This window comes from Mycteria americana (genome assembly GCF_035582795.1).
Source record: "Mycteria americana isolate JAX WOST 10 ecotype Jacksonville Zoo and Gardens chromosome W unlocalized genomic scaffold, USCA_MyAme_1.0 Scaffold_33, whole genome shotgun sequence".
NCBI classification, from domain to species: Eukaryota; Metazoa; Chordata; class Aves; order Ciconiiformes; family Ciconiidae; genus Mycteria; species Mycteria americana.
In genome coordinates, this window is record NW_027445439.1 from 1,977,318 (window position 1) to 2,000,275 (window position 22,958).

General features: G+C 45.4%; 1 protein-coding gene across 1 annotated transcript; it reads right to left on the reverse strand.

Annotated features, from left to right (window-relative positions):
• Nucleotides 1-283: 283 nt before the first annotated feature.
• Nucleotides 284-22,697, reverse strand: LOC142403085 (Krueppel-like factor 9). Its single transcript, XM_075489253.1, has 2 exons — nucleotides 22,232-22,697; nucleotides 284-845 (listed from the first exon to the last, which is right to left on the reverse strand). Exons 1-2 carry the CDS (start codon nucleotides 22,695-22,697, stop codon nucleotides 622-624), a joined length of 690 nt encoding a protein of 229 aa, XP_075345368.1. The 3' UTR covers nucleotides 284-621.
• Between the last annotated feature and the right edge of the window lie 261 nt (nucleotides 22,698-22,958).

Consider the following 22,958-nt stretch of genomic DNA (forward strand, 5'->3'; position numbering starts at 1 on the left):
AAGAAAAATTGAAAAGACACATTTACTTTAATGGGTCTTGAGTATAAATTCACCTTATTTTTGTGTATCAATCAGATGCTATTGGTAACAAATGCAATGTTTCTCTTAACTGCCTTTTTAAATGAAGGATCATTCTGAGTAGAAGTAAACCCACTTCTAAAATGGAGTTTTTACTTGAGAATTATTTAAGCGACTCAGAACGTGGTTTTACTCAATAAATTTTAAATACAAGCAGCATTACATTGTTCAACAAAACATGTTCATGACACAGCAATCACAAAGACCTTGGAATCACACTACTGTGGTGTCACAGGCCAAACCATCCAGTCAGACATATAACCACCAGTGTCAATGCTTTAAATTACAAAAGAAAGTCCTTGCCTAGTCCAATCACCATCCCTTCTGTCACTCACTCTGCAGTTCACTTGCTTAAGACTGTTGTTCCTAGCAAAGGGTGGGGAGGGGGGCACAGAGTACTTATTTTTTAAACTTCGGCTACATGTGCTTTCAAACCGTGAGTAGAGACTGTGAACAGCACGACAGTGGACTGCTCTTGCACTGTTCACCATGTCCTTGCCATGGCTCACTTCCCTCTCTCCCCTCCCCAGGCCAGCTCTGCCTTCACAAGGAGCTGGACTTTTTGGATCGCTTGATCATGCTGGGGTGAAACTCGGTGTGGCGCCGGGCATGCTTTGTCAGGTGGTCGCTCCGCATGAACCGCTTCTCGCAGAGGGGGCACCTAAACTGTTTTTCGCCTGTGTGGGTTCGGTAGTGCCGGGTGAGCTCATCGGAGCGAGAGAACTTTTTAAGGCAGCCAGGCCACGTGCAGGGGAATGGTCGCTCACCTGCAGGGAAGAAAGGATGACAAGAAATTTAGGGGAGGGATATAAACACCAGCACATACAAACTTTGCTGCAGCAGGACAGCTGAGAAGCTGGGGAATATGCTGCTGAGGGGAAACGCTGCCTTTATTTCTTGCCATGGTGTCAGTGTCTGCAGAGCTGTTGATCACTTCATCAGGTTTCAGTCACCTCTAGCAGAAGCCAAAACCCCCTCCAACTATGTGAAACTCAAACTCTAGTGCAGAACCTCACATGACTGAATGCTGTCATAACAACAGATGAGCTCTGCCTATTCCTGTACATTTTTTATGTTGTGCTCACTACAGAGGTTTGAGAAAGGAACACCACTGTTATTCCTCTAACACTTCCATTCTGCTGAATAAAATAGTCTGTAACCATTAGAAAAGAAGCAAAAAAAAAATCTCACCTAGGACAAGTAATTCCAGTCTGGGAAGAATTGAGTGGGGAGGGGATTGGGAGAGCTGTGCAGCCCCAGGGCTACAAATATGTACAGAAAAAATGCTGTGGCTGTAGATAGAAGGCCTATGCTCCCCCTCTTTTCCTTTCCCTTTCTCCCAGAAATCCAAGCTGCTCCACAAAATAAAGGACTTCCCTCAATCTCTTAGATGGCTGATTTGAGGGCAAGAAAATTATCTCATTATTCACAGCTCTATCAATACGAATGTTTGCTATGATGGTAAAGAACAAAACCAAACACCTTAACTTAAAATACACTGCACCTTTTTTTTAAAAACAAGGTTGTGAGGAGTGAACAGTACTCACTATAATTTCCCTAACACCCCAAATCCCTGCAGTTCACCTCTGCAGGTTGCATGGGCCTTGCATACAGTCACAGACCCAATTCTTCTTGATCTGCAAAGCTGACTGTAGTGTGTTGACCTTGGCTGGCTGCCAGACCCCCACCCAGTCACTCTCTCACTCTCCCTCCTCAACAGGACAGGGGGAGAAAATAAGATGGACATGCTCATGGGTTGAGATAAAGGTAGTTTAATGAGAAAAGCAAAGGCAAAAAGAGGCAGATGCCTCCCATCAGCAGGCAGATGTCCAGCCACTTCCTGGGAAGCAGGGCCTCAGTATGTGTAGCGGTTGCTTCTGAAGACAAACGCCTTAACCATGAATACCCCCCTTCTTCCTTTCCCTCAGGTTTTATTGCTGAGCACGACGTCACATAGAATCACAGAATCACAGAATCGTATAGGTTGGAAAAGACCTTTAAGATCATCAAGGCCAACCATTAACCTAACACTACCAAGACCACCACTATACCATGTCCCTAAGCACCTCATCCAAACGTCCTTTAAATACCTCCAGGGATGGCGACTCAACCACTTCCCTGGGCAGCCTGTTCCAATGCTTGACCACCCTTTCAGTGAAGAAAAATTTCCTAATATCCAGTCTAAACCTCCCCTGGTGCAACTCGAGACCATTTCCTCTCGTCCTATCACTTGTTACATGGGAGAAGAGACCGACCCCCACCTCTCTACAACCTCCTTTCAGGTAGTTGTAGAGAGCAATAAGGTCTCCCCTCAGCCTCCTTTTCTCCAGGCTAAACAGTCCCAGCTCCCTCAGCCGCTCCTCATAAGACTTCTGCTCCAGACCCTTCACCAGCTTCGTTGCCCTTCTCTGGACACGCTCCAGCACCTCAATGTCCCTCTTGTAGTGGGGGGCCCAAAACTGAACACAGTATTTGAGGTGTGGCCTCACCAGTGCCGAGTACAGGGGCACGATCACTTCCCTAGTCCTACTGGCCACGTGGTATGGAATACCCCTTTGGTCAGTTTAGGCCAGCTGTCCTGGCTATGTCCCCTCCCAACCTCTTGCCTACCCCCAGCCTACTGGCCTTTGGAGGGTGGTTTGGAGAGAAAGCCTTGACGCTGTGTGAGCACTGCTCAGCAGTAGCCAAAACACTGGTGTGTTATCAATATGGTTCTAGCCACAAATGCAAAGCACAGCACTATATGGGCTGCTATGAGGGCAGTTAACTCCATCCCAGCCAGATCCAGTACAATCTCCACCCCTTATTGCATACCATTTGTGTTATGCTCAGGTCAGTACACTGACTCAGTTATATGACACAGAAGGAAATGAAAACTTTTAAGTTCGCATGAAAGCTTTCAGTCACAGACATCACATGCCAGTACATTTTGATGCCTTAATTCCCTTTCTTAAGAGTCTCCCGAAGAGAATATAAATAACAGCTATGTGACAGCTATTTATAGTCAACCATGAAATATAAAAGCTATCCCAGGAGTGTTTCCAACTTGGAAGAGTTGGAAAGAAATTCAAGAACTCTAGTATTTCTTGATACTGTGAAGTTTGATGCAACACACAAGCTCACTTTACGTTTACAGATCACAAAAAAAGGAGTCATTTACAGGCAAGTGTGCCTTGGAATAACTCCTCAGACGCAGCAGCAGAGATGAAAGACCAGGCTAAAGACTTGAGGAATTAATAGCCCAGAAGCCAGGATGACAACTGGTAATGGAAAGCATTGCAAAGCTTTAAAGAGAAGAACGGGGGCAGAGGAGTGGGGGGAAAATGACTGATGGCATCCAGAAGATGTGATGTCAAAAAGGAAGATGATGGACTAAATAAGCTGAGATTTAGCCACACAATGGGCCCTTAAAGCCCTAGTGAAATTCTCATAAGTAATGTAGTAATTTTAATGGTTTAGGCTTCTAATTATATGGTATTCCTTGACAGGCAGACTACTCTGTCCCAGAATGACCAGCATTTGGTAGCTTTAGCTAGATGAGTAAGAGTTTGCACTTTAAGGCAGCCTTTTAGGCCAGCCACAGCATAGCCTGCTTCCTGTGCAATTTCTTTCCTCATCTCACAGCAAGACTAGCTCTTGGTCAAGGAAGAAGGAAGCAGGAATAGCAAAACGCCAATTTAGCCTGGTGCATTAACTCAGAGCAGGATGGAAACATGGAATGCCTGCAAGGCATTCTGACCTGTGGGTTATTTTTTACAGATTTCTTGGCTTCCTGCTGTATGTTTTTAAACATGGTTGGAAGCCTTTCAGAATAAGCACTGCCTGTATAGAAGAAATTAAAACTGTATGTTTGCTCATATACATGTGAAGGCCATGATCACAGCTACAACCCAGGGCAACACTGGGAGGTGCACACAACCATACAGAGCACTTGTGTGATGGCACCATGCTAACTGGTCTCTTCTGGCTTTGCTCTGCTTGATGTCTGTACATGACATTTGAGTCAAGCATTTCACTTGTACTGCTCTTTTACTATCTCATGGTTTCTGTCACAGCTTCTTGAAGCAGGCATCAGTGGGAGGTGCAGAAAAGCTTTCTGGGTCCCCCAGGGAGTGTGGGAGAAGTGCTAAAAATCTTGCATGTGTGGAGGCATCTAGTATATGGCTCTTTATCAGGTACCTACACTCCAGAGCAGTGGAAAAAGTTCAGGCATCCTGCCCCTTCCCCAGAAACAACATTTCTTATAATCTACCTCAGGACAGCTCTTCAGCCTGCAGAAATGCCTAATTCTATTAGAGAGAGATCAGGTATCTAGGCTGGATAACAAGGTGCTACTGACTTCTGTGCTCTAATCAGACATTCCCCTCCCCCGCATGTTTTTCCCCTTAGTACTGCTAAGGCTTGAAATGAGCAGAATAAACCCTTAAAATGAAGTGGTATTATATACTATTTCCTTTGTTGTCAGTATGCTACTTATGTTTTAAAACATGCCTTAGCTTGGATTTCAACCAAGTGATGGAGGAATGGCCACTGATGTATCAACAATACCTTAAAACCATATGCGATGGAATCTGAAGAAGAGATAAAACTTTATTCAAAAGACATATCCAGGGCAGCTTACAGAAGTAACAAATGAAACAAATTCATTTAAAGGTTATTGGAATAGGTGTCTGCAGAATTCCCATTCTTTGTCCTGTTTGCCACCAGGGACGTAGTGGTGCACATAACAGCACAAGCTAACATCAGTTCTCCATAGATCTTTTCTGAAGTCTAAAGAACTCGCACTTCTGCATCAGATCCCATATGGATATAAAGCCATTGTGGATCCTTTTGATCTCTGTTCTCTTGCTCCAGTTGATCTTTTCTCCCTGTTCCTTCTCACATGCTCTCCCTCAAACTGAGAGTTTTTAATTTCTCTGCAAGTTTAAACTCTGTATCTAAGCTGCTTTTTATGAGCTGAGGCAGGTAACTTTCCAGTTTTTTCTGACTAGGGGGGTCAATTATTTAGCTTTTTTTGGTCCTGCCCTGAGACATTCCAGATTTTCCACAATGTGGTCTTGTGCAGGGTTTCGGGGGGGAGGGGGGGGGAAGAGAAAATAAAAAAGAATATAAAGTCTGCATTAGTAGATTCATTAATAGTACAGGTATTATACCCAATATCCTGAGTTCTCATTTGTCTTCTCACTACAAGACGCTGTTTTAGATGTGGATGACTGAGGTTAGGAGCTGCAGTTCAGTGGCTTTAACAAAGATGACTTAATTTACACAAGCACGTGATAAAGAAGTTCTGGACTGCCTTATTTTTCCAGAGGGAAAATGAAAAAGTGGTGTTTGAAAAAGCTGAAGACAAAATTGATAATCACACACTTAGGCTATTAAAGGCTTAAAAAAGGACGTGCACTAGGACTGGAACAAACTGAGCTTCTGTGGTGCAAACTTAATTTTAAGTTCACTCCATGGTGTACTAACTTAAAATTAAGTAAGTGAATTACTGGAATTGTTTGAGCGCTGACTTTACAGAAGACTTTCAGAAATTGCTGTTGGTGTGGATGGAAGTCTGGCCAAGATGAGCTGTTTGTTAGACTTGCTTTGTTTTTCTGGCTGACAGTAGTGAAGTTGGACACAGCCATGAGTCCAGAGTCTGGGATCTATGTTAGCTAATGCAGAAAAGTTTGTTATCAAATAATGCTAATGATACTGCTTCACACATTAACTAGGAAGTCAAATGGACTGTAGTTGCAGCTGCATGAACGGACAGCTAATTAGACACCCTTGACTGACATATGTACAAAACAAGATAACATCAGGTACATGGTAGGACTGTGCTGCCTAGGATGCATAATAGCATATTAAGTATCAAAACTGAAGAACTGTTCCGAGTTTGACTTATAGGATGCAGTGTCTGTACTTGATTCCCATTCTGTGTCTAGCCATGTGACATGGCATAGCTGTAGCCATTATCTACTGCTGCAGGGACTTCCACCTCTGCCTGCAGCACCTGCCCTAAAATCCAGAGGTACAGAACTACAGCAGGGCTGACTCCTTCCTATCAGGGATTTGAGGGAGCTGATGGGAAAGAGGGAGATGGAAAAGCACACAACTATGGAAAGCTGAAATAAGGAAATCTTTTGCCATCAGGCAAGAGCAAAACTACTTAGGAAAACAGCACTGTTTGCATGAAGCCAGAGGGGGGAAGGGGAGGGGGAAAAAAAAAAAAGAAAAAAGAAAAAAAAAAAAAAGAGAGAGTATTCCCACAGCTTCAACACACAGATTCAACTCTGGGTGGTTCAAATAGGAGAATCTAGCATACCTTCTTGTCTTTGTCTTCCAAGATCCTTCTGAAGCTCTGTGGCTGCTGGAACTCAAACTTTCCAAAGAAATCTTGGTATCCTGAAAAGATCTGGTCCTGAACTACAATCCTTGACTTAGACATGACCACAATAAGCATTTTTTTTTCTTCTTCCTGTGAACCCACTCAGCCACCACTCCTGTGTTTCTCAGTGTCTCACAAGGTTCTGTAGATGGATGAGTGCAAAGAACATGGTCCAGCTTATTGCAGGAAAAAAGATGGACAGGCTTTCTTCCTTGCCTCAGAATAGCTGTTATCTCAGGTCTCTCTTATTTTTGTCTTCCAGTGTCCTTGTTTCCCACACACACTCTGAATGAGCAGTTTCCTGTGGGACATGTGGACACTCATTCAAAATCCAAGATATTCTGATGAAGATGAATCTCACAGGCATCTGTACACCCACTTCTGAGCAGTGGACTGAAGGCAATTCAAGCAGCCTTTTTCCTCTTCTGAGAGAGTCCAAAACTGGATCATTAAAACATGGCAACCAAAGCTACAGATGCTGGTGAGAAACAGCACAGAGCAAGATCAGCAGTGAGGATGGTATGTACTATTTGTATAAAACAAGGACTTCTAGAATACTTAAACCTCAACCAGCTAGTCTTGCAACGGATTTAACAGACCCCTAATCAATGTCAGGTGATTACAGGATAGGCAATGGATGGATAATTTGCATCAATAAGTTTATTCCACCAGCACTCAGGACTTAACACCACAGGTTGACTAAGGTATTAAAAATGCCACCTTCAGCAAGTAGACTGCTCTGACATCCTCAAAACCACCACTCAACAGCTGCTTACATGTGCAGGTGTTTGAGTTTCTTTCAAAAAAACCCAAAACAAACAAACAAAAAACCCCCCAAACCCACCACAAACCCAGATGCAAAACCACCCACTAAAACCCAGCTCTACTGAGCTGTTGGGAGTCCTAGCTCATGCCTGAACCCCAGTGAGATTCATGCCTGAATCCCAGTGAGAATCCCAGTCTTGCTGTTACCCCCATCTGATACAGTGTCAGATGTAAGGAACATCCTTGTAGCTTCTCTACTGGATTATATCCCTCCCAGTATGCCTTAGAAAAGGCTTTATTTGGGGGATTGTGCTCCCTTATGTCTATCAGTCAGGGAAGCTACCTGGGAGATGAAAGACCTCACCTGAGAGTTAAATTCACACTTTTCATAGCTGAGAGGAATATCCTCAGCAATAGACTCTCAGGTACTCTGGGGCAAGTCTCTACCTCTTCTCCTTTTCCATCTTTTCTCCATTTGAACTTCCTCCATTTTGCAGTAATATTTAAATATTAACTGAGCAATGGAGAGAGACCAACTCATAGCATGGTGCTTAGGGCACTTACCTGGTATTGAGAAGCACTGGGTTTAGGTTCCTGTTCCATCTAAATAATTAAATGCTTGTTAAAGAGGAACAGCTTCAACAGGGTAAGGAGCAGAAACTTTCTCCGATCGGAAGGGTCTCTTTCTAAACTCCACAGAGCAGGGACTTGAAAACTGGTCTTTCAGCTACTGATGGCATTTTCTAATTACTGAGCTACTGGGTATAATAATGTTATGGAACTTGTCTCCTCCCTCCTCTCTAGCACAAAGAGGAATGACTTGGCATAGGCATTTTGCTTCAGAAGAAGGTTCATGGTTAGGCATCCTGAGCAAAGATAGGACCATCTTTCTCTCCAGCCTGGAGTCAGGCACTGAACTACTGACATGCTAACACAGACAGCCCTATGCACAGCTGGGGCTCCCTCTTTGAGGTGCTTGGCTCTCCTTATGCATTTGGGTTGCAAAGGAAGACCTTTCTTTGGATTCCAATTGGTGACCTGGCTCTGCAGAGATCACCAATGTTGCAAGCATCTGTGGGGCTAGCTGAAAGTAACCACAGTCAAGATGCCTGTAGGGCCTACCACAACCAGGTAGACAACAGCTAAGCTCAGCTTGCTTAGAGCAAGCATTGTCCTCACTGCAGCGTACTCTTCTGTTCTCTGAAGATGTGTGTGAAGGAAGTTAAGTGGTGGTTATCTTATCAAGTTGCTCATGTACAGACAAGCTTAACACTTGTGGCCAGAAACATACATGGTTGCTGTACTTAATGCCTTCTGTCCATCTTTGATAAAACTGAGGTACATTACTGGTCTCAATTTTATGTGTATTCAGAAAGATAATATAATTTTGATTATTTTAATATTAATTAATTATTCAATATTTCAACAGGCTCTTCCTTCAAGTTTAAGGTATTTATAGAGTGTTCTCAGGCTATTCACAGTCACCATAGCTTAACATCTAAATAATAAACTACATTACCACAAATAAACATGTGAAGTGTGCTTTACCATCACTACCCCAGAGTTTGGCCCTTTAATCTTAACTTGGCTTCTGCCTGCTCTTCTGGCTGCAGGTTTGGGAGCTCTGTGAGGCAATGAATGACAGCGTGGTATAGAACAGCACTGCAATTAATGAAGGGAAATGATCGTTCCCACATGGATCCTAACACCTAGGAGTGCAAGAGATACAAACGTAAAAAAAGCACAGGTGATGCCTACCACATGGTCTTCAATATCATAACACAACAGCATGCAGGAACTCAGTAGAGCTGCATTTTCAATACAAACATCTGGCAACAGGAGTCACATCCTTATGGGCAATGCCTGCTCACTGCTTCTCTCCTACATGTGTACTTCCTTACATGGATTGAATTAATATAACCCATGCAAGCTTTTCTGGGGTGTTTTCCCCACTGTGAAACATACACTCACTTAACTTTATTTTTTGAAACAGAAATAAACCACAGCTGGGTCAGGCAACGCTGGAATTAATCTTTATGATTTTTGCCTACCTTGCTCAGCTAGCAAGGCTTCCAGTCAATATGATCATATTTCTCCAATACCCGGAAATATGCCCATTAGAACCCTAGGAATTTGCATGTTCTTATAAATCCTTGAGAACAGGGGTTGCAGACAAAGGTCTGGGTTTAGCAAAAACGTCCTGCTGGCTCCATTTTCTGCTCTTCAGTCTTATTGTAAAGGAACTGGCATTGCATAAATTTCAGATTATGCTCACATAAAATACTCAAAAAAGCTCAAGCAGAGGACTGCCAACATATCTGTATGTGTACAGTCTGTCAATCTAGTGATAATCTAGAATACAAATAACAAAGCAGTACAGTCATAGAATCATGGTATCATTTAGGTTGGAAAAGACCTTTAAGATCATCAGTTCCAACCGTTAACCTAGCACTGCCAAGTCCACCACTAAAACATGTCCCTAAGCACCACATCTACAGGTATTTTAAATACCTCCAGGGATGGTGACTCAACCACTTCCCTGGGCAGCCTGTTCCAATGCTTGACAACCCTTTCGGTGAAGACATTTTTCCTAATATCCAGTCTAAACCTCCCCTGGCGCAACTTGAGGCCATTTCCTCTTGTCCTATCACTTGTTACCTGGGAGAAGAAACCGACACCCACCTCTCTACAACCTCCTTTCAGGTAGCTGTAGAGAGCGATAAGGTCTCTCCTCAGCCTCCTTTTCTCCAGGCTAAACAACCAAACTAAACTGATATGGTGCCTGGATCAATGCTATGATATCTATATTGCAGCACTAATCAGCTGCTGTGCGTGTCTTTCCCTTCTACCAGAAATGCTCCTCAGATTCACCTTGTAGAATGGCCATCTATGGATCCATGCTTCTGCCCACAACCTACTACTGACTATCAATTGGAGCAAAATGTCAGAAGAGTTTAAGGGTATATCAACTGCCTAATGTTACAAACTTTTTATTGTTTGGACCTGATTTACAAGACGGCAGTTGGCTATAAAACCTAGTTAGAGGGAAAACTTTTCATACAACAGGATTTTTTGTGCATCTAACCTTAATTAAGAGTACCTGATGTAGACATGAACTTCCCACTAAATTGTAGTGCTAAATTTTGGGAAGTGTCTGGAATTTACACACACCACACACACACACCCCCAGGTGAGTTAACTTCTAAAGGTCCTGTAAGAGGCATCTCACAAACTAACATCATGGTACCTTCTCTATCCCTCTTTTCTAACCAGGAGGATCTGCTATGAGCTGCCATATGCCCTTTAACTGGCTTGCATTCACACCATCATAGCAAGTGTACATTCTTTAATTTAGTTTCTCCTGCCATTCTTTTCCTTTCTTTTGGTATCTTGTCCTTTGCTCAATGCTCCCTGCCCAGGCCTTCAGGCTAAGATTGCTTATTTAATCTCATATGTCTGTCTTTATTTTCCCTGGAGATCCTCTGGTCTGCACATCCTCCTCTGTTAAGTTCCCCCCCTCATTTTTGAGGCTAACAGTAAACCTACATATTACTGGCCATATCAAACCTCTAAAACTACTTATTTAAAGAAGTCTTTGCATTTTCAAGCTAATCCTCTGCATATCTGCTCTTACTTCCAGGGCTCTGGTCTTGTGCACATATTGCCTATGTCTGTCCCTTTTTCTATGCTCAGAAAGCCCTCAGGGGAAGTCTGCAAGACTTGCCCATGACACCTCAATACTCAAGACTGTTGTGCAGAAAGACCACTCTTGTAATCCATCCTGCTACTACCAAACTTCAATCAGAGTTTACCTGTCCTAGTTTCATAATACTACCTAAGTATTATGAGACTAAGGTAAGGTCACTTCATATTTCATATCCTCCACCTGCCCTCCAGACAAACAGCTTTTGGCTTGTGAGCTTTGGGATAACACCATCTTATATCTTCTACTCAAAGTGCCACGTACCTCAGAGATGCTATGGGAAATAGTTCACACAATCTTACCCATAATAGCGTTCCTGTCCAAGACATCAGAATTTAAACAATAAATTCCAAGTTACTTCTGGATAGTAGTGATAAGACAGGAAAGGCAGTAGATTAGTTTCAGTGATAGGCTTGTCCTTGTATCACAGGCTTTTGCAAGTTAATAGATTTTGAATTTAGGTATACATCCAAGATAGAATGAAGAAGTACCTGGTGATATCACAGAAACACTGGGGGTCTGGCAAGAAATGAAAGGCCTACCCTCTGGAAAAGAAGAGAATTCAGACTTCCTTAGCTTCCTCCTGGAAATCCTATTCTAAGTCATACTGAGCTGAGTGGGAATTCTGGCACAACCAAGGGCTGCTTGCTTAAGTAGGATGTGCAGCACCATCCAGTGACATTTTTGTTAAGATCACCACAGAAGACAGTTTTATATGGATGTGCTGGGTCTGGCTGGGATGGAGTTAACTTTCCTCATAGCAGCCCGTATAGTGCTGTGCTTTGCATTTGTGGCTAGAACAATGTTGATAACACACCAATGTTTTGGCTACTGCTGAACAATGCTTACAGAGCATCAAGGCTTTCACTCCAAATCCCCCACCTGGCACAAAGGCCACTAAGCTGGGAGTGGGCAAGAGGCTGAGAGGTGACATAGCCAGGACAGCTGACCTAAACTGACCAAAGGGATACTCCATACCATATGATGTCACTGTGTGGTTTAGCTTCAGTCGGCAACTAAGCACCAAACAGCCGCTCGCTCACCCTCCCCGCCTCCCAGGGGGATAAGGGAGAGAATCGGAAGAGCACAAGTAATAAAACTCATGGGTTGAGATACGAACAGATTAATAATTGGGAAAAAAAAATAATAATAAATTGTAATGAAAAGGAAAACAACAAGAGAGCGAGAGATGAACAAAACCCGGGGGGGGGGGGGAAGTGATGCAACCACTCACCACCCACTGACTGATACCCAGCCAGTCCCCGGGCAGTGATCGCTGCCCCCTGGCCAACTCCCCCCAGTTTATATACTGAGCATGACATCATATGGTATGGAATAGCCCTTTGGTCAGTTTGGATCAACTATCCTGGCTGTGCCCCCTCCCAGCTTCTTGTGCACCTGGCAGAGCATGGGAAGCTGAAAAGTCCTTGACTAGTAGTATAAGCATTAATTAGCAACACCTAAAACATCAGTGTGTTATCAACATTATTCTCATACTAAATCCAAAACACAGCACTGTATTAGGTACTAGGAAGAAAGTTAACTCTATCCTAGCCGAAACCAGGACAGTATCCACCCCTTATTCTATACCATGTATGTCATGCCCAGGTTCTATCCTTTCTAATACATTCCAATTAATCACCACCACTTTCCCTGTCCTTTGATATATATACACACAGATATCATTCCCTTGGTCTATGGGCCATCCCTCTAAAATGTCCGTTGAGTTCATTTAGCCCATGACTTTAGGCTCCATCTGTCATAACAGTCCTTCTGGGCAGGAGAGATGGTGTGTGGTGTTGGATTGTTGCATGCTGAAGCCAGTTCTGGTTCCATCACCACTGCACTTTGGTAGGTTTTATCAAAGCTCATTTCCCATTAATCTGGGTGATTCTTACTGTAATACTGTTGATAATGGCATATAGCAACCATAAAAGTGATGACATACAGTATTATATAGCAACTAACATCATACCATTTAGTTCATTGGCTATTCTCACCCAAAATCAAATCCCCTTGAGGTACACAACGGACTTCCCCATCCTTCTGCATCACCCACCAAGTGTACACGGGTCCTTGAGCAAAAACAATGCCACAGATGGGCTTGCCTCTGCCCGAGGCAGGAGTAACCCAGACTGCCTTCCCCAGCATATTTTTTGTGTGCACTACAGGGACTTTATCCCCTTCTACAGTGCGTAAAAGTTTGGATTGGGCAGGGCCAGCTTGATTGACAGATCCCCTAGTGTTGACTAACCAGGTGGCCTTTGCTAAATGTGTATCCCGATGTTTGAACGTCCCACCACCCATTGCTCGCAGTGTAGTCTTTACAGTCCATTGTATCGTTCGATTTTCCCAGAGGCTGGTGCGTGATAGGGGATGTGATATACCCACTCAATGCTGTGCTCTTTGGCCCAGGTGTCTATGAGGTTGTTTTGGAAATGAGTCCCCTTGTCTGACTCAATTCTTTCTGGGGTGCCATGTCGCCATAGGACTTGCTTTTCAAGGCCCAGGATAGTGTTCCAGGCAGTGGCATGGGGCACAGGATATGTTTCCAGCCATCCGGTTGTTGCTTCCACCATTGTAAGCACATGGCGCTTGCCTTGGCGGGTTTGTGGGAGTGCGATATAATCGATCTGCCACGCCTCCCCATATTTATATTTCAGCCATCGCCCTCCATACCACAGAGGCTTTAACCGCTTGGCTTGTTTGATTGCAGCGCATGTTTCACACTCATGGATAACCTGTGCAGTAGTGTCCATGGTCAAGTCCACCCCTCCATCACAAGCCCATCTATATGTTGCATCTCTTCCTTGATGGCCTGAGGTGTCATGGGCCCACCTAGCTATAAATAATTCACCCTTATGTTGCCAGTCCAGATCCACCTGAGCCACTTCAATCTTAGCAGCCTGATCCACCTGCAGGTTGTTTTGATGTTCCTTAGTGGCCTGACTCTTGGGTACATGAGCATCTACATGACATACTTTTACAACCAGGTTCTCTACCTGCGCAGCAATATCGTGTCATAATGCGGCAGCCCAGATGGGTTTGCCTCTGTGCTGCCAGTTGCTTTGCTTCCCTTGCTGTAACCACCCCCACAGGGCATTTGCCACCATCCATGAGTCAGCATAGAGATAGAGCACTGGCCACTTTTCTCGTTCAGCAATGTCTAAAGCCACCTGGATGGCCTTTACTTCTGCAAATTGGCTCGATTCCCCTTCTCCTTCAGCAGTTTCTGTGACTTGTTGTATAGGACTCCATACAGCAGCTTTCCATCTCCGATGTTTTCCCACAAGATGACAGGACCCATCAGTGAACAGGGCATATTGCTTCTCATTTTCTGGCAGTTTGTTGTACAGTGGGGCCTCCTCAGCACGCATCACCTCCTCCTCTGGTGATATTCCGAAATCTTTGTCTTCTGGCCAGTCCATAATTACTTCCAAGATTCCTGGGCGATTGGGGATTCCTATTAAAGCCCGTTGTGTGATCAGTGCAACCCACTTACTCCACGTAGCATCAGTTGCATGATGTGTAGAGGGGACCCTCCCTTTGAACATCCAGCCCAGCACCGACAGTCAGGGTGCAAAGAGGAGCTGTGCTTCAGTACCAACCACTTCTGAAGCAGCTCGAACCCCTTCATATGCTGCCAATATCTCTTTTTCAGTTGGAGTATAGCGGGCCTCGGATCCTCTGTATCCCCAACTCCAATACCCTAGGGGTTGACCTCGAGTCTCCCCTGGTTCTTTCTGCCAGATGATCCAGGTAGGGCCATTCTCCCTGGCTGCGGTGTCGAGCACATTCTTTACATCTTGCCCTGCCCGGACTGGCCCAAGGGCTACTGCATGAACTGTCTCCCATTTAGTTTGGTCAAAGGCTTGTCGTTGCTCAGGGCCCCATTTGAAATTGTTCTTCTTCCGGGTCACTTGATAGAGAGGGCTTACGATCAGACTGTAATTTGGAATATGCATTCTCCAAAAACCAACAAGGCCTAAGAAAGCTTGTGTTTCTGTTTTGCTAGTTTGTTCTGGAGCTTCACCCTGTTCTAGTGCCGTCTGGATCAGTCCATGCCAAATGGTAGGGCTGTGTTTCCACCCCTAGGGCAGTCGATTCTAAGTGAAAGCAAACTGTGGCCTGCACCCTGCTGCCAAAGGGATTGAGAAAAACGCATTAGCAATATCAATTGTGGCATACCACTTGGCTGCCTTTGACTCCAGTTCATATTGAAGTTCCAGCATGTCCGGCATGGCAGCACTCAGCGGCAGCGTGACTTCATCCAGGCCACGATAGTCTACTGTTAGTCTCCACTCTCCATTAGACTTTCTCACTGGCCATATAGGACTGTTAAAAGGTGAGCGAGTCTTACTGATCACTCCTTGGCTCTCCAGTCAACGAATCAGCTTATGGATGGGAATCAGGGAGTCTCGGCTGGTGCAATATTGCCTCCGGTGCACCATTGTGGTAGCAATTGGCACCTGTTGTTCTTCGACCCTCAGCAACCCCACAACAGAAGGGTCCTCCAAAAGACCAGGCAAGGTGGACAGCTATTTAATTTCCTCCGTCTCCAAGGCAGCTATACCAAAAGCCCACCGGTACCCTTTTGGGTCCTTGAAATACCCTCTCCTGAGGTAGTCTAGGCCAAGGATGCATGGAGCCTCTGGGCCAGTCACAATGGGATGCTTTTGCCATTCATTCCCAGTTAGGCTCACTTCAGCCTCCACAGTTAGCTGTTTGTATCCCCCAGTCACTCCAGAAATACAGATGGATTCTGCCCCTGTATAGCTTGATGGCATTGGGGTACACTGTGCACCGGTGTCTACTTAGAGCCTTATACTCCTGTGGGTCTGATGTCCCAGGCCATTGAATCCACACAGTCCAGTAAACCCGGTTGTCCCTTTCCTCCTCCTGGCTGGAGGCAGGGCCCCTCTACTCCTGGTCATAGTATTCATTACCCACTTCTTGTAAATATGAGTCCGGAGTTCCTTCATTAAAATCAGGAGTAAGATCAGCCCTTTTACTCTGTCTGGGGAACTGTCCACTGGAAACCAGAGCAGCAATTTTCCTGGAAGAACCCCCTATGGTGATTGTTTTTCCTTGCAACTCACATACCCGCGCCTCTAGGGTCGAGGTAGGTTTTCCATCCCACTTCCTCATGTCCTCTCCGTGGTCACGCAGGTAAAACCATAGGGTGCCCCGTGGTGTGTACCCTCTATATCCTCTCTCTTGAGCAGAGGAACGCTGATTCCTAATAGCTGAGATACTGGTCCATACAGGTGGGGGGTAGGACATATCCTCTTTGAATCGTTGGAACTCCCGGGACTGTTTCTCCACAGCCAAGATGAGGGAGGAAGAGATACTTTCTTTGTATTCCCGGAGCTGGCTAGCCGCTTCATCCACCATTGGTCCCTCTCCATCTTTCCAGGTCAGTATTGCCAATGAGTTGGCACATGACGGTGGTGCGTTCCGTACCAACTTCCGCCACATGGGTCGTGTGCACTGGACCTCATCTCGATCTTTGGGTGACCGCTCATCATTCAGGTCACCATAAACCACCTCCAACACGGCTAATTCCCTCAGGTACTGGATACCTCTCTGCATGGTGGTCCATTTCCCGGGGCGATATACAACATCTTCCTTGAAGGGATATCTTTCCTTCATAGCTGACGGGAGTCGCCTCCAGAGGCTGAGGGCTGGTGCCCCTTTTCCAATTGCTTTGTCAATGCCCCCTTCCCTAGAAAGGGATCCCAGCTGTTTGGCTTCCTTACCCTCTAATTCCAGGCTACTGGCCCCATTATCCCAGCATCAGAGCAGCCAGGTGACAACATGCTTGCCTGGACGACGGCTGAAATCTTTTTGCATATCTCGCGGCTCACTGAGGGATAGGGATCAGGTGGTTTCCCTCTCATCCACAAGTTCTTCCTCTTCCTCTCCTTGTGATGGCCCTGGTCTTTCATCTTCCCTTTCTAAACAAGCTGACTTTCGCTTCCATGATTTCTTCCTGTGTATAAGGGGGACTGATACCAACAAGGGTTGGTTTCCTGGTTCAACCGCATTATCTGTCGCAGTGGGGCTGGAGTAGCCACAGTGCCTGTCGTTTTGTCACCAGATCCAGAGACCTTCTCTTCCCCTTGAGGGTACTGAATAGTGTTGAGCAGGGCTCAGTAGGCATGGGACAGGCCCCAGCACATTGCAGTGATTTGTGTCTCCCTAGAATTGGCAGGGTGACAACATACTTCTTCCAAATACTTTACTAGTTTTTCAGGATTCTGCACTTGTTCAGGGGTGAAGTTCCAAAACACTGGAGGTGCCCACTGACCTAGGCATTTGCCCATGCTATCCCACACACCTTGCCACTCATAACTATCCAGCCTTGGGGCAGATCTCTGGATGATATTCTTAAATTGTTTACTAATCTTGGACAAAAACCAAAACAGTATTCCCAAGCAATACCAATAGAAGGATCTTAACTACCCAAGGATGTTCAAGATACTGAAAAGTTATTGTAATGAAGGAGGAAACATCATAGAAGTTAGCAAAGGTGCCATTTTGTATTTCCTCCATAAAAAACCTCTCAGAGGAAGAGGTATAATTGCTAATTGTCTCCATGAGGTGGTACCTGAAGTACAGTAATGGCTTCAGTACAAAGCCCAAATACCAGATTAAGCTCAAGGAAGGCCACTGTTTTAATAACAAGTCTCCCAGGCAAAACATCACCAATTAAAGCAGAGCACAGCAAACTGCAAAAACCAACACCGATCTTTAACATGTACAGCAAAAAAAATGAGCATGGTGCAGATCAGGTAAACCAGTATTGAGAACAGATAAATCAATATCCTGACCCACAACTATTAACAGATCTAAATTCCTTAATAAGCTCTGGTTAATCTGTTATTATCTCAAACCCTTCGAGCCCCACATTGGGCGCCAAAATGACTATCGTGGTTTAACCCCAGCTGGCAACTAAGCACCACACAGCCGCCTGCTCACCCTTCCCCCTCCCTTTGGTCTCTGAAATACATAATGCCTTTGAACCAACAGGTTTAGATAATTACTAGTAAGATACAGACCTTTTACCTCTGAACATCAAGTCTTTTGTCTTCTAACTTTATTTGCTCTTTCATGTCTCATTTTCTGTTAGCTGACCAAATATGGTCCAGTGAATTTTTAGATTCTCAACATTACACAGCACAAATCAATATTCAGAGCTTTCCACCTTGCTTAGTTAGCATCCATGAATAAAAAGTCATGTTGGTACAAGCAAGATCATAGGTGTGAACCAAAGTCCTAAAGTCGTTGTCCAAAATTGAGAGACTGAGGTTAAATATTAAAATTTTAACACCAGGAAGTTTTTAATTGATAGCTGTGTACCTACTTCAACTATAGGCTACAAAGCAGCAAGAAACCAAATTGATGGCCTGATTAAGAAGTGGAAGGTAGATAGAAGGGATTCAAAAATCTGAGATGAAATAAATGATTTTTTTAAAAAATGATACTGAGGAGGGAGCATTAACACTCCGCAATATGTAGTTATGAATAACTCTGGAGGCTCCATCAAATCCCACCGTTGCTATGGAATTGTTGTGCCATTTATAAAAAGTAATTAGCATTAGCAGCATCATTTAGTATTTCAGTTGGTTACTATTAACTGTTTACATTAGAAAGCTCTCAAAGTTTATTTACTGCTGCATTTTAATAATTTTTTAATCACACAGAACTACAGTGAAGGTACATTAGTGTGTCCAAGTTAAGAATTTAATACTTGGAGTTATGTGCCACCCACAAGTGAGTGGCCTTTGTAAGCCTCACACCAGAGAAGAAGATACTTAGAACTATATTGCATACAGCAAGCAGTGTGGGTTGTACAGTATATTAATTTTCATGTTAACACCCAAAATGCTATCCCAGTTGATGTCTATTTTGGTCCCCATATCAGGGTGGGTATCTGAGCACTGAGTGGAAGTGATACTAATATATTTCCTTTGTCACTTGTGAGCCAAAGTTTTGCAAGACATCAGTTACCTTCAGTCTCCAAAAGAGGATTTGAGCTAAAATCTTTGAGTTGATAACACAATAATCCCTAGGGTAGGTACTGAGGTTATTTAAGGGTCATCACTGACCATCTTCTTTCCTTGCTCATGGACACAGTCTTAACTCTACCTAAACGCAGAGTCCACCACTGAACCACATCCAGTAATCCTCCTTCTCCTGACCTCTTGAGCCAAGCACGTAACAGATCTAGTAGGGCATAGGTAGATAACCAACTCCAGGTCTCTTCCTTTGCAATACAAATATAGCTAGATGAACAGGCAAGTCAGAGAAATAGAAGTTTAGCCAGTGTTCAGATTTGACCATGCCCTACTCAGACCACACTAAATACTAAAGCAATAACTTGCAACACGTTCCCTCAGTGATAAATTCATTTTTTACTTCACCACTCACTATCACTGCCAATATACAAAATCCAGAAAAGAAGTAATTTACAAAACAGATATGAAGCACATGGCAGTGTGTTTCCTTTGATCCATGCCTTTCCTTACTCATACACAGCCCTTTAATCTAGAGAAATTTAAAAAAGTCTACAATTACTATGCTCTTAATTGTTAGGCAGAACCAGAGGAAATAAGAGTTGCTGCAGCAGATTATTTTAATCGCTAAGTTTCCATTTTGCCATACCCTCTAAACCGCTTGGGAGAGTACATGGGTATTAAAGGATGCAGTCTTATAAATGAAGCCCTTGTGAAAAATGCCATCTCAGCTGAGATGGGTTATGAAAACAGGAACAGCTGAGCAGAGAAGAAGCCAATCCCATATGGACAGTGGCTAAATCCTCTAAGTTGAGTGAGCCACATCTAGGGAGTACAAGTTAACCTGCTGGTATCATTTGCAAAGTAACCTAAGTCCCTGAAGAAAGTCTCTTCCATGGGGAGTCTGTGGGGCTGACACAGGTTTTTAAGTCGCATACTTCTGGAATTTTCCCCTTAAGTTCATTTGGTCCTTCACCTGCTTGAGGGGGTCTGCCAACAAAAGCCAAAAGGTGTAATTTATCACTGTGCAAGGGAGACGTGGCCTCCCCTTTGCATGGAGCTATGCCAAGATTTAACAGTTCACTTCACATAGCCCAGAAGTGAGACAGAGTATGGTGCCAACATACAACACAACCATCCTACACTTCAGTACTCAAGCCATTACTAGGATCCTGAAACATCCAGTTTCCCTGGCATGAAGTAAAGCTTAAAGATACTAAGGGCTATCAAAACACAGACTGCAAAACTGATGAATTAAACCTGGCTTCAAAAAGGTAAAAACAGTAGTTGAGCATTACCAAATACACACCCTTTCAGAACAGCAGAAGAGCTTGCTTTTTTTTTTTTTTTACCCAAGGCCACAGATTTATTTTTAGAAAACGGGCCAAAAATCTTTACTACTGCAAGTGAGCAAAATGCCATTAGTGTCTCTGAAACTTGCTCATTTATATGAGCAGACCAGAAAGTTTGCCTCTGTGTTCTTTCAGAGCTTAATACTCTGAAAAGTAGTGAGGATTTCCTTCCATTCAAAACATGCTCAGCATCTTCATATAAAACTGCTCTGCCACAGCCAATATTATAGTAAACATCTGCATTGGGTTTACATGGCAAGGTTTTGGTAGCAGGGGGGGCTGCAGGGGTGGCCTGTATAAGAAGAGATCAGGGGCTGCCCCTGTGCCAGACAGAGGCGGTTTCAGCCATCTCCAAAATGGACCCACCACTGGCCAAATCTGAGCTAATCAGCGATGTTGGTAGCGCCTCTGTGATAACATTTAAGAAAGGGCAAAAAAATGCTGTGCAGCAGCTGTGAGAGAGAGGAGTGAGAAAATATGCGAGAGAAACAACCCTGCAGACACCAAGATCAGTGAAGAAGGAGGGGAAGGAGGTGCTCCAGGAACCTGAGCAGAGATTCCCCTGCAGCCTGTGGAAAAGACCATAGTCAAGCAGGTTGTCCCCCTGCAGCCCATGGAGAGGGCCATGCTGGAGCAGGTAGATATGCCCTGAAGGAAGCTGCAGCCTGTGGAGAACCCACACTGGAGCAGGCTCCTGGAAGGAACTGTGGCCTGTGGTGAGGAGCCCACGCTGGAGCAGTCTGTTCCTGATGGACTCTACACCGCAGAAAGGACCCATACTGGAACAGTTCTTGAAGGACTGTATCCCATGGGAGGGACCCCACACTAGAGCAGGGAAAGAGTATAAGGAGAAAGGAGCAGTAGAGACGAAGTGTTACAGACTGACCGCAACCCCTATTCTCCATCCCCCCTGTGCTGCTTGGGTTGGGGAGGAGGTAGAGAATGAAGGAGTGAAGGTGAACCTGGGAAGAAGTGGGTGGTGGTGTTTGAGGTTGGGTTTTATTTATTTATTTTAAAAGTTTTGGGTTTTGTTTCCTCACTGTCCTACTCTACTTTTAATTGGCAATAAATTATATTAATCTTCCCCAAGTAGAATCTGTTTTGCCCATGACTGTAATTGGTAAGCAATCTCCTTGTCCTTATCTTGATCCATGAGCTTTTCCACCTTATTTTCTCCCCCTGTCCTGTTGAGGAGAGGGAGTGAGAGAACAGCTAGGTGGGGATCTGGCAGCCAGCCAAGGTTAACCTACCACAGCATCTATAATGAAGGTGACTGTCACATAACTAAGAAACTTATGTGCTATAGCGCTGGATCAGAAAGTCCGATTCAAGAAGCTCATAAATAAAAGCAATACAGCAATCTTGGAATATCGGTCACCGACAGCTTCTCCTCAAGGTGATCTGTTTACCAGAAGCGTATTCCACTTTCCAAAGGTGGCTGCCTTTCTAAAAACCAAGATTTTCCACAAGACTTGCTCTTCTGCTCCCTGCCTTTTTCTTCCTTGGGCTTTCCGCCATTAATTGCCGGCCCTTTCACACCAGGGCTATTGGAGGAGCTGAGCTGGGCTCTCCCTTGAGGACTCAGGAAGCCCACGGGGGTGCGGGAGGACTAGCCACGCCCCGCTGCCACAGCCCTGCCCAGGGCAACCGGCCCCACTCTCACACCCCGCGGTGGCAGGCGGCCTGCTCACCGGCCGCTGGCCTGGCAGACACCACACCCGACCAAGCTGCGCTACTTTAGACAACCCCGAGGGCTCTCGGCCAGGTTTACGGCGCCACCAACGTAAGACTCACACGGGACCCCCCTCCACAGGCTCCCCACCCGAAGTGTGGGAGGGGAAATAAGTGATATTGCGGCAAACGATCCCCACAGGGTTCACCCGAGGACAAGCAGCTCCCTCGAGCTCCGCCGCCGCCCCCCCCCCGCGCGCCCGCGGCTTGCCTGTGTGAACTCGGTAGTGGGCTTTCAAGTGGGAGGACTTCCCGTAAACCTTGCCGCAGCCGCTGTAGGGGCACTTGTGCCGCTTCTCAGCCACCAACTTCCCCTTGGGGGGCACGGCGTCGTGCAGGTGGGGGGGCTGCCCCGGCGCCGAGTTGCGTGCCGGGCTCGACCCCGGCTCTGTGGTCTCGTCACTGTCAGAGCCCACGTCCTCGTCCGGGCTCTCCACGTTGCCGCTGCAGACGGAAGGGACGGGCAGGGGCCGGTACTTGTTCAGCTCCAGGAGGCTCTTGGCGATGGTCACCAAGGTGCAGTAGTCCTTCCAAGCGTCACGGGGATCGCACAGCTCCTTTCCCACCTGCTCCTCGCCCGGCACTTTCAGCCGTGCCGCCTCGGGTACGGCAGAGCGGTTGGAGATGGACACCAGACACTGGGCAGCCACAAAGTCCATGTAGGCAACGGCTGACATGGTACGGGACTGCACAGTCCCACTCCCGCTGCCGGCTGTGCTTTGCCAAGTCCCCGGGCGGCGCGGAGCACCTCAGTACACTCCCTTAGGGCCTGCCGCGCTGTCGCGCCAGGTGCTGCAAGCCATGGTCCGCCAACCGCTGGAGGGTCAGTCCGATATTGGGCAGCGTGCCGCTGGGATGAGGCTCAGAGACACAGCTGCCGGAGACGACCTGGAGTAGTTCACTGGGGAATATTTAATAAAAGAAAACGTGAGGGGAAA